The sequence below is a fragment of the Cheilinus undulatus genome, linkage group 3, assembly GCF_018320785.1.
Source record: "Cheilinus undulatus linkage group 3, ASM1832078v1, whole genome shotgun sequence".
Taxonomy (NCBI): domain Eukaryota; kingdom Metazoa; phylum Chordata; class Actinopteri; order Labriformes; family Labridae; genus Cheilinus; species Cheilinus undulatus.
In genome coordinates, this window is record NC_054867.1 from 26,438,958 (window position 1) to 26,451,630 (window position 12,673).

Below are 12,673 nucleotides of genomic sequence, written 5' to 3' on the forward strand. Positions count from 1 at the left end.
TAGCAATATAAGGAGATAAAAGTCACCATCCAGTCTGTGGTTATCACCTAAATCCACCATGTGTGGGCTGACATACTGCAGTAGTGCTGAGTAATATAAAAATGCAAAGTAGTACTATTATAGTTTGTATGGAGTGAGAATAATTCTGTTTTGATTTGCAAAACTGATTCACCACAGGGTGCTATTCACACAATAACATATAATGGAGAACAGGAACGACAGACTGTTGTCCAAAACTCCATCATGTCTCTCCTAAGCCAATGTTCCTCTACCAGGATTTGTATCCTGTGGTTAAAAATAGCCAAAACATAATGATTCACAGAGCTGTGAACTTCGCAGGAATGGAGAAGCATAAAACTTTTCATCACAGCCTGTTTAGCCCACAGTGAGTTTCAGTGCTAGTAAGAAATGCTGTTTAAAAATATGGGGTGTGGAGTGTTTGAACAATATTCCCTTCTTCCTGACTGAATTCAGCACCAGCCAAACTAACGACTGCTTTGGTAATGCTTCAGACAGAAGGCCATTATCACAGCTGCTCCTGACACACTGCAGACTCTGTTGACAGACTACATAGTCAGAGAAAATATTAACATTGACAGAAGAACTCCTTTCAGAAAATTTCTGATGGGACTTCTGTGATAATTTTTTAAATCAGTATAATTTTAGTTTTTCATGGCAGATACCAGCTTGTACATCACATGGTTCTTCGGTACTTGGTATCACCAATTATTAAATTTTTATTTATTTATTTATTTATTTGCTTCGAGAGGAGGCTTTCAGGTTTATCTATTGTGGTAAGTTTTCGGAAACAACCTGAAAATGTTTGGGTGAGCTACTGAAAACCTGAACAAGAGTTAAAGGTCACATATTTTTAAAATGGCTTTTAATGTTTGACTCTATTGTTGTTGTCCCATCACTTTGTCTGCATGTTATTATTATTATTATTATATTTTACCCCTTTCAAACGAGTTAATATTAGTCTCAGAGGTACCCAAAACATGCCTGTGAAGTCCGTTTCTGAAAAAGCACTCCAGTATTGCCTGCCAGCCCTGCTTAGAGCAAGCTGTTTCTGTGTCTCTAGCTTTAAATGTTACTGAGCTGACTCCGCCCCTGACTCCACCCCTCTCTGGAGATGGATGTGGCTGTCCTGAACCTCCTCTCAGCTGGCAGCTGAGGATCAGGAGGAAGGCAGAATTTTCCTCCAAGAAGGGAAGGCCTACAGAGCATGGGGGTGAGGCTAACTCCCCACATGACATCATTAGGCGAAATCTGAGAATGGCTTGTTTCAGCACACAGTTTCTGAAGGGGGGGGGGTTCTAATTCTCAGGGGGATTGTGGACAGCCCAGGGGCATATGTTGTTAGAAAAGCCTGGAAAGTGTATTTTGCATAATTAGTGACTTTTAAGTAGCTCATGAGGCATTGGTTGGAAATCCTGATTTAATCTAATCCAAAAGAATGAATAGACATGGCAAAACTATGGAAGCCAAAGCAGAAAGGCTCCTGCACATTTTTCTACACAATCTTTATTCACTTTTATATTACATGTTTTCCCCATTATGAGTAAATTTCAGCTTTTATGTTGAGATCTACAGAAATTAACCCATTATCATCAGATAAATCTGTGTTGTTGTCTCTAGATAACATCAAATATCAAGTTCAAAAAACAACTAGAAATTAGTGTCAATCACAGAAAATTGAGTAAAATAAAATAAATACCCACAAAGGGCTTCAGTACTGCTTGATCAGTCTGCAGGAGTTTCTCATGTTGTGCAATATGAGGCTCATTAGATGTATACTATAAAGATCATGTATGGAATTAAAGCTTAGGGCAACATTTTAGAAAATTACCATTTAGAATAGTTCATATTTGTTCTATAGTATCACTTTGTGGGTGGTTAAATTAAAGGAACTTCACTCAAATACACCTTTTTTATTTACTCATCAGTTTATTTTTGGGGTTTTTGTGTGTAACAGGACACTTTTGCAAAAGAGATTCCTGGTCTCAGTGAGGTTTTCCTGGTTCAGTAAATTTGAATAGCCATAAAATATTTTTCAGAGGGACCTTGAACAGCATTTTAACATAAATGGTACCATTTGATGAGTTGTACTAGAGTCAACTTAAAAGTGATTTACATCTGCAGCTCATGGTCTTCTGATGAAGAAGCAGCACCTCTCCTCCTGACTACCTCTTATAACACCCCTCCTCCTTCTACGTAACATTCATCCCCACATTAATATCCTGTTTGAAAAAAATAAACACACCTAACACCTTTAAAGCAATTCATAAATGTAGACCCAAAAAACAGTTTCATGTTTTTTTTCAGCTTACCAATGAAATTAGAAGTGAAGTATTATTAAAACCTGTCCTGTTTTATCTTCCAGACCTCATGCCTCATGCAGCAGATGTTTTTGGCTCCTCCCCGGCCAACAGCTTAGTAAAACATTCCAGCCCACCTCTGGGACTCTGCTGCCTCCTCCACTCTCACTGAAGTCAAAGACTGAGCAGGAGCTGAAGAGACTGAGCCGACACAAAATGAGAGGACTTGTTGTCTTGGTAACTTTGGCCTGCTTTGCCAGCGCTCAGCACCAGGCTCTGATTGACTATTTGGAGCGGAGGCTGCTCGCTATTGAGGTAAGACTTCCCTTCCCCTCCCTGCTGAGCCCTGCGCTCCAGAATCCCTGAGAAAGGAAACTTCCAGGGACCGGGCAAAGGCAATGGAATGCAGATGTGGGCAAATCCTGAGGAAAATGCTGGAAAATACAACTTTCTGGAAATTAAATAATGAGCTTCTTGTGTAAGAGAAGAGAGTGATGAAAAAAAAATGCAAGTTAAATGCTGGGGGAAAATGAGACCAAAAGAAACTGAGCAAAAAGCACTTTGTAGAAGTTACATAATAGAAACATCTACAATGGTTTGATTTTTTTCTTGTGTTTATTTCCTTTTTTAACTGACAGCTTATACATTTATTTTAATTATTTCTTTTGTTCACATTGATCATAGGAATTATATTTATTCTGCTGGCTTCTAGACTTTGTTTTTTCAAGTTTGTCTATCATGTCTTGAATTGTTGATCACTCACTCAATGAAAGCCAGTGTTACCTAACCTAATCCAGCCTTATTGTCATCCAGAAGTTTCATTTATCATAACACTCGTTGCTTCATCAACAAAGCATGCAAAATACAGCTTTTTAAACTGCTAGTTTAAGTCCCCCGCCCCCTGCAGAACAGAAATTCATCAGGTTCATGTTACTTTAATTGTACCCGCAGGTAGGTTTGTTTTGCAGGCAGTGAAGTGATGGCATCCATTAAGATGAACAGTTACAAAACAGATGCAACATGAAGCAACAGGGAAAAAAGTTAATTGAAAATTGAACCAAAACACGAAAAACTTCTAAATGTCAAAAGTACTCTTAAGCACTGGCTGATTGGGTAGAAAAAAATCAAATCAATCAATAAATAGTATCTTGAATTAAGCCAGGGTAAAAGCAGGTTTTGTGCCACACAGAAAAAATTTTTTAAAAATAAGCTGCTACAACTTCCTCATCTCAGAGACAGTAGCAGCACCACTTTTGATTGCATGACAAGATTCACAGAGCATCTTTGTAATGTTTGATGCAAGCTTTAATAAGATCATCAAACCAATTCTTATATTTCACAAAGACAACCCAAGTAAATATAAAAAGCAGTGTTTGAATGATTATTTAATTCTTTAAGGGGGGGGGGGGGGGGGGGGTCCCAACCTATCTGGCCCTGTGTGAAAAAGTAATTGCCCCCTTGAACCTAATAACTGGTTGTGCCACCCTTGGCAGCAATAACTGAAATCAAGCATTTCTGATAACTGGTGATGAGTCTTTCTCATCACTGTGGAAGAACTTTGGCCCACTCTTCTTCGCAGAATTTTTTTAGCTCAGCCATATTGGAGGGTAATCCAGCATGAACTGCCCTTTTAAGGTCACACCACAGCATCTCAAGTGGATTGAAGTCCAGACTTTGACTTGGCCACTCCAAAACCTTAATTTTGTCTTTTTTTTTTTTGTGCCATTCAGAGGTGGAGTTGCTGGTATGTTTTGGGTTGTTGTCCTGCTGCATAACCCAAGAGCACTTGGGCTTGAGGGCATGAACTGACGTTTGCCTTTAGGATTTTCTGGTAGACAGCAGAATTCATTGTTCCATCAATCACAGCAAGTGGTCCAGGTCCTGAAGCAGCAAAGCAGCCCCAGACCATCACACTGACACCACCATGTTTGCCTGTTGGCATGATGTTCTTTAAATTAAATGCTGTGTTATTTTTATGCCAGATGTAACGGGCCGCTCAGCTTCCGAAAAGTTCAACTTTTATCACGTCAGTCCACAGAATATTTCTCCAAAAGTCTTGGGGATCATCAAGATGTTTCTTGGCAAATGTGAGACGAGCCTTTGTGTTCATTTTTGTCAGCAGTGGTTTTGGCCTTGGAACTCTTCCATGATGTCATTTTTGTCGTTCTGGGTTCTTTTGTGACCTCCTGGATGAGTTGTTGTTGCACTCTTGGAGTCATTTTAGCTGGCTGACCACTCCTGGTTCACAGGTTCACCACTGTTCCCAGTTTTCTCCATTTGTGGATAATGGCTCTGACTGTGGTTCGCTTGAGTCCCAAAGCCTTGTAAATGGCTTTGTAACCTTTCCAGACTGATAGATTTCAATCCCTTTGTTTCTCATCTGCTCTTGAGTTTCTTTGGATCATGGCATGATGCGTTTCTTTTTGAGATCTTGCAGCCTATTTCACTTTGTCTGACAGTTTCTATTTAAGTGATTTCTTGATTCAACAAATCTGGCGGTAATCAGGCCTGGGTGTGGCCAGTGAAATTGAACTCAGCTTTCCAAGAACTGTGGTTAATCACAGTTAACTCATGATTTAACAAGGGGGGCAATTACTTTTTCACATAGGGCCAGATAGGTTTGGATCCCCCCCCCTCCCCCAAAGAATTAAATAATTATTTAGACACTGCCTTTTGTATTTACTTTGGTTGTCTTTGTGAGATACAAAAATTGGTTTGATGATCTGAAACATTGAAGTATGATAAATATCCAACATAATCAGGAATCAGAGAGGGGGCAAATACTCTTTCACGGCACTATAGTTTCAGACTTTGCTGCCCTTCATAGATCTCCTCCAGAGTGAACTCTGAGGTCCGTCCACCACAGATTTATTGTTTTTTAAGAGACATTTGATCAGGGTGTATACTTGCCACGTGTGGGCTGAACCTGGTTATTTGAAGGATGACTATGCCTCTTATTATCCTCTTCTGTCCTGGTCTGCTCTCTCAGCCTTTAAATAACATCAAATTACAGCCTTGTTAGAGCTTCTGAGAAATACAGTTACAGTTCCTATAAAACAATCACCCACCGATATTATCACACACTTTAAATCACGCCTGTAAAACCCAGACTTTAATAATCATCACCTTGTTTGTTTGAAACCAGGACCGGATCTCTCTCTGGCATGAACAGACAACCCGGTATGCCTCAGAGCTGCGGGAGCTGAAACAACAAATGGTTTCCCAGCTAGAGAGCCTGGACAAAGAAAAAGAGACACTTAGGATGAATCTGGACAGTGTGGGGACAAGGGTGGACCGAGTGGAGCGGGAGTTGGACTACCTGGAGACCCAGAATGGAGCTCAGCCATGTGTGGACATGGATGACAAGTTGATTGAGCAGCAGGTGACACTGGTGAAAGAAAAGCAGAGGGCCAAGTATTCAAAACTGTCAGGTGAGAGGAAGAATCAGTTAGATGACTTGTTCATCTTAATAAAAACTTTAAATTAAGATGACTGCTTTCTTGCTGAGTGTTATTTAAAGCACTAAGCACTTTGTCTGGAAGTTGAAACCATAAGTCAGTAAGACTGAAAACAAGGAAACTGCTTGTGTTTGTCCAAACATTACAAAGAGAGCAGATATGGAAGTGTGTGTAGTTTTGATAGGAAAAAAATAATCACCATTTCTTCCTTCCATATAAAAAACCCATGGTTTATTAAAATGATGCAAACATATAAAACATGGTTAATAGTTATGAACACTGTAAAACCGAACAAGAAAATAGTCCTAGTTAGCTGTTCTCTAGCAACTGCCTTTATTAGTGTGAAAAGATATACAATTCAAAGGCGGAACACTTTTCAGATGTATTTTATGTGGTAAAGGCATTTAACTGAACTCAGTCAAAAATCCCACAGAGTCTCAGATGAGGGACCCAGAAGTGCTAAAATGTTAACTCACTTCCGCTGCAGTTACTCAAACCTGTTATGTTCTTACTTCCAGACTGCAGTGACATGATCTCCAGCATTAAAGCCATGAAGATCTTGAAGCGAGCAGGAGGGCCAAAGGGCACGTGGACCAAAGACACCAGCAGAGGCTCTGGGAAGGTCTTCATTTTTAATGGTACAGATGATGACACCATCCATGAGTTTTCATCTGTGCAGGAGTTCACTCGATCGCAAGGTTTGTCTCTGTCCAGGAACCTGAAGCTGCCGTCTGCCTGGAGGGGAACAGGACACGTCGTCTTCAACAATCATGCTTATTACATAAATCAGGTGGCAGAGATGATGGTGGTTAAATATAACATGAGGAATGGCTCTGTGACAGACAGTGCAGTGTTCCCGGTGCAGGACCATGTCCCAGTTTATGGTCTGTCCTCTGAGACAGTGATGGACCTGGCTGTAGACGAAGAGGGCCTGTGGGCCATCTACTCCACACGACAGAATGAGGGGCACATCTCTCTGGCGAAAATGGACGCAAACTCACTTGACATTGAACAGATGTGGGACACAAACTGTCCAAGAGAGAATGCGGAGGCAGCTTTCGTCATCTGTGGCACTCTGTATGTGGTGTACAACACCAAGCAGCCAGGCCGCTCTCGTGTTCAGTGTGTGTTTGATGTCAATGACATGGTGGCCAACGAAGAAGCACCGCTGGTTTACTTTCCAAAGCGTTACGGAGCCCACTCCAGTCTGAAGTACAACCCACAGGAGCAGCTGCTGTACGCCTGGGACGACGGCTACCAGATCCTGTACAAACTTATCATGAAAAAGAAGCTAGAAATCTGAGTGAAAAATATGTTTGTACATTGTCCCAAAATATTTAAAGAGAAAACAAATGCTCTTGAAGCACCAAGTACCAAGTATGAGCTATTAAACTACATATCAACCCTCTAAATGAATATAGGAATGAAGATTTGTTTTACTGCTTGTTTCTAAGCCAATGGTTTCTGTAAGGAATATAAGTCAAATTAAGTTTGATATCTACAGTTTTTGACAGTTTCGTGATAGTATGTGGTAAAATGTTAAATCCTGGTCATAATTGTGTAGCAGCAGACTAAATTAAAGATTCAAATGACACATTTAAAAAATTAAGTATTGCAGACCTTACATAAAATGTGACCCATTTCACAGAACAGAACAGTACAGTACAGAAATGGATGTACATAAATAAATGGTTGCCAGTTAGGAACACATTTTTTGTCAATCCGCATCACATGCAATAAGTAATGAGTTGAAGTACCAGTGAGTTAATCTAGAGTAGATGTACATTTCAACAGTATTGCTAGCAACAACTGCTATTTCTAGAATGACTGCACTGTTCTCTAATTTCTCAATCTTTCTGCAAATGCTAGAACATTAAATTACTGTACTTACCTGTGACTTCATTTGTTTCTGTTTGTTTCAGAACTAGCTTTCTTGGATTAGTCTGCAACATGGAATTTGACTCTGGTTAGCTTTGCTCTCAAACACAAAAATAAAACTGAAAATTAAAAAAAAAAATTAAGATAAAAAAAATGTACAAGCTCCTGTTAAGTATTTTTTTCTAATATATGCACAAGTCCGTGTGCATTGATAGTATAGTTGCAAGATGTGCAAAGGGTGCAAAAATGCTAAGTATAAATGATCAATAGTATAACATATGCAAATATGTGGACAGATTTACATCATGGAGAGAAGGTAGTTTGAGATAGTTTACATTAATTAGTGCAATTAACCATATGAGGTGAGACAATTTACCACAGTTAGCCTTCTAACAGAACTTGAACACTAAGTAACAGTACATAATTAGTGCAAATGGACATATGAGACAAGGCATTTTACCACAGTGAGCTTTCTTACAGTATTTGAGTTACAGTTAATAATTAGTGCAAATGGGCGTATAAGTTGATGTATTTTACCACAGAGAGCTTTCTTACAGAATTTGGGTACAGTTTATAGAATAATGAGTGCAAATGTTCAGGGGACATATGAGACAATTTAACCACAGTGAGCTTCCTTACAGTGTTTGAGTTACAGTAAAACAGTTCGTGAAAATGTAAGAGTTTAGGCATTTTACCACAGTGAACTTCCTTGTTGTAATTGAGTAACAGTAAATAACTGGTGAAAATGTGCATTTGAGTTTAGGGATTTAACTACATTGAGCTTTCTTATAGTATTTAAGTTGCGGAAAAAAATAGTGAAAATGTAAGTATGAGTTTAGGCATTTTACCACAGTGAGCTTCCTTATTGTGTTTGAGTTACAGCAAATAATTAGTGAAATTGTGAATATGAGTTTGGGTATTTTACCACAGTGAGCTTCCTTATTGTGTTTGAGTTACAGCAAATAATTAGTGAAACTGTGAATATGAGTTTGGGTATTTTACCACAGTGAGCTTTCTTTCAGAATTTGAGTTACAGTAAATAGATTATTCTGTTCAAACATGCATACAAGGGGAGGCATTTCACAGTGAGCTTTGAAAGCTGAAGTTTTACTATTTTTTGTGGTACATACTTAATCTTTCTGAATTAAGCCAAACATAGAATGACGCATCATCATTAATCACATGATGCTAATTTTAACTTCAAATTCCTAATAGTTAAAAATATTACTCACCTCATATCATTTTGACATTTTCATTTTCTATTAGATACATTTTTGTAGAACTTTTTCGGTGCATGAAAGGGTCAGACTTTTGCACTGTTCTTTTATTGGCAGAAGGACAAAGAGAGGATTAGTTCAGCTTTAATGGTCATCGACCCAAAGTTTATTAAAGATTACATATAAAATTACAAATGTCACAAATATCACCCATCTGTGTGTCTTCACCCTCGTTCTGCGCAGAGATAGGAAAAAGTGAACTCCCAGAGAAGAAAAGCTTCCGAGCATAGAGAAGTGACTGCCTTTAACACTGAGGGGAGGAGGATCCTCCAGCACTTCCTGACAAGGAGGAGTCCTGTGAATTACGACACTTCCTGCATAACACTATCTCTTACAGTGCATTTGTGATTAGCCTTAGAAATATTCTACAAAAGCAATCTTTGGAAATCTCTAGTGAACCCCTGGCTCAGAGCTAACTCTGCCCACTTCAGGATTTCAAAAAATGCACAGAAAGTGAGCAGTTTGGTACTGAGAGGAGGAAGGGGAAAAGGACACGGTTTTCCAGATGAGATGGGAAAAACAGTGATGTCCCCTTGCCAGAAAGTGACACAGATTCCCGCAGCACTGCTGTGCCAGAGCAATCTTTGGAGGTGGAGGTTTTGAGCACTACCTGTTTGGGTCGTTAACTCCAGCACTGGGGTTACTGAAGCCGGGGCTCTTAGAGCCGAGACAGTGCAGGTGCAGGGGAGGATGGGAGTGATCTTTGAACGGTAAAGTCAGTTAGAGGCGGTAACATTCTACCTTTTTTATAGAGTTTGTGACGTAGAAACCTACTGATGGTAGGATTCTACGTCACATAAGCCCCACCTTTTCAGAAAAGATTTTTCAAGGCAGATGTCCATTTGAGCCAATTAAAAGTTGTAAAATGCAGATTTTCATCAGTTTGGTGCAAATGTCAGAAATAACACCATCATAGATATGTTTTAGCATAATTCAGTCAGACACTCCAGTGTACAGCTGAAAAAAATGTAAAAGTGTTCACTACTGCTTTAAATTTCTAGAATAATAATCAAGTCTTAAACAGGCTTTAGTGTTGATGAATTACTCAGTATTTAACAAATGCTGAGATCAGTAAAATACATTAAACTTAAAACAAAAAGTAAGGTAATTTGTGTTTGGCACATTATTTCTTTGTTGTAACAGTGCTTCTTGGTAATAAATCTTATACCATTGGAAAGTCTGTTTATTTCCCTTTTAAATGATGCCACATTTGTAAGGATCATGCATTTGTGGGATGAGCAGCAGAGCTGACTATGTGGGTTGCACCCATGAAAAATGTGCCAAATCTTCTCTGCCAATGCCAAACAGCTTATTTTGCTGTTGCTACTGACTCTTGTTTTGAGCTTCTGGTTCCCCCAGGTGCTGCCAATCAGGTGCCTGATTGGCAGCACCTGTGAGCATGGGCCCTGCAACAATGGTCAGTAGATGTCTGCTTCAAGAATCAGCACACCACATTTGGCTGATCTGGATAGGGTCCATCGGTTGGGCAACTTCAAGCTGGTGTTCCACAAAACCAAGTTGCGGAACCCCTAGTACCATCTCCAAACTGAAGGCCAAGTTCCATATAGCGGGGAATGTCAGAGACAGGCCACGAAGTGGGTGTCCCAAGAAGACAACACCCCAAGAATACTGTTTTTTCACCCTGTCAGCAAGAACTCTATCCTCCAAGATGACAACACTCGCCCCCACAGAGCGGGGTTTATCAGAGACTACCTCCAGAATTTGGGAGTGGAGAGGATGGAATGGCCTGCCAGCAGTCCTGACCTTAACCCCATTGAACACTTGTGGGATCAGCTTGGGTGTGCTGTTGGTGCCAGAGTGACCAACACAACCAACAAATGCTGGTTGAAGGATGGGATGCCATCCCACAGCAGGGTGTGACCAGGCTGGTGACCAGCATGAGGAGGAGGAGCCAGGCTGTTGTGGCTGTGTATGGTTCTTCCACACGCTACTGAGGCTCCTGTTTGTTAAATGAATAAATTTTTAAATTGTCAATATGTCTTAATTTTTCAAACTTCAATAATCCAATCCACCAAACACCAAACAAGAGTCAATGACAGAATCAGCATTGGCAGAGAGAAGATTTGGCACATTTTTCATGGGTGCAACCCACATACTCAGCTCTTCTGCTCATCCCACAAATGCATGATCCTTACAAATGTGGCATCATTTAAAAGGGAAATAAACAGGCTTTCCAACAGTATAAGATTTATTACCAAGAAGCATTGTTACAACAAAGAAATAATGTACCGAACACAAATTACCTTACTTTTTGTTTTAAGTTTATATTGCCTTTCCTCATCCTTCAAAGTTTCCTTTTACATTTTCATTTTAATACAATTTTCTGTTAGGTTATGTACCAGAAACAGCTAGCTTGCTAATCCTGCTGTAGTTCTCTTCATATGCTTCATAGGTGCTTTTCCCTAATAAGCACATACATATAAACCATATTGCTACATTCACTTTTTTTTTTTTGCTAAGGTCAGTAAATCAGAAAATCCCCACTTTATTATATCATTTAATAAGCCTTTGATATAAAGCGACTGAAGTTACTCCTGATAGCGCATAAAACATTGTACTATCAATACCCCAACATGACCGTGTCCTCACTGTTTAGTTTTATTCTCATTATCCCACTTACTAGTTCTCGTATCTGCATTTGCTCAGTGCAAAGAAAGAAAAAAACGCACCATAACTCAAGTAGCCTTTCATTACAAACACATCAGAGACATCAGCCAATCTTGACTTTAGTTGACTTTGGTGCCCACTGGTGGTAGCGTACAAAATAACTATGCAGTTACGTTTTGATATTGTTCTTCATTCTTCACATTTCATTTAGATTCCAATATTGTTTAGGATTATTCCCTAAAGATGCATCCACCTATGACATAAACAATAAAACTAATTTAACAGAATGTGTTGGTTTGTTGTTTCACATAGATGTCCGGAGCAGCTTTTATTCAATTGTTGACCATTTATCTTAAAGAACGTCGGAGATCCTGTCCTCCAACAGATTATTAAACTTCCAAGGAGATTTGAATATTATACATTTTTTTCAATTTAAGACTGATTGATTGAGAAGAAAGATGTATGCTGCAGTTATCAGGTTTGAGTCAAAACATTCATTCAGCTTTCAGATCTACAGGTGCATCTCAAAAAATTAGAATATCATGAAGAAGTTCATTTTTTGTCACTCTTTTCTGAAAGTGAAACCCATATATTATATACACTTGTTACACATAGAGTGAAATATTTCAGGTCTTTATTTCTTGAAATGTTGATGATTATGGCTTACAGATAAGAAAACCCAAAATTCAGTGTCTCAAAAAATTAGAATATTACATAAGATCAATTAAAGAAGGATGTTTTACACAGAAATGTCAGGCTTCTGAAAAAATGTTGATTTTTATGCCTTCAGTGCTTGGTTGGGCCTCCTTTTGCATGAATTACTGCATCAATCCGGCGTGGTGTGGAGGCGATCAGCCTGTGGCTTGGAAGCCCAGGTTGCTTTGGTAGCGGCCTTCAGGTCATCTGCGTTGTTGGGCCTGGTGACTCACATCTTCCTCTACGGGGTTCAGGTCAGGCCAGTTTGCTGGCCAGTCAAGCACAGTAAGACCATGGTCATTGAACCAGCTTTTGGTACCTTTGGCAGTGTGGGCAGGTGCCAAGTCCTGCTGGAAAATGAAATCAGCATCTCCATAACACTTGTCAGCAGAAGGAATCATGAAGTGCTCTAAAATGT

The 12,673-nt window shown here is 39.5% G+C and overlaps 1 protein-coding gene across 1 annotated transcript; it reads left to right on the top strand.

The window, feature by feature from the left end:
- The first annotated feature begins 2,464 nt into the window (after window positions 1-2,464).
- olfml3b (olfactomedin-like 3b) lies at window positions 2,465-7,730 on the top strand. The gene is made up of 3 exons (XM_041778644.1): window positions 2,465-2,633; window positions 5,464-5,749; window positions 6,295-7,730. The coding sequence occupies exons 1-3, from the start codon at window positions 2,535-2,537 to the stop codon at window positions 7,077-7,079; spliced, it is 1,170 nt and encodes a 389-aa protein (XP_041634578.1). The 5' UTR covers window positions 2,465-2,534; the 3' UTR covers window positions 7,080-7,730.
- The last annotated feature ends 4,943 nt before the right edge of the window (window positions 7,731-12,673 follow it).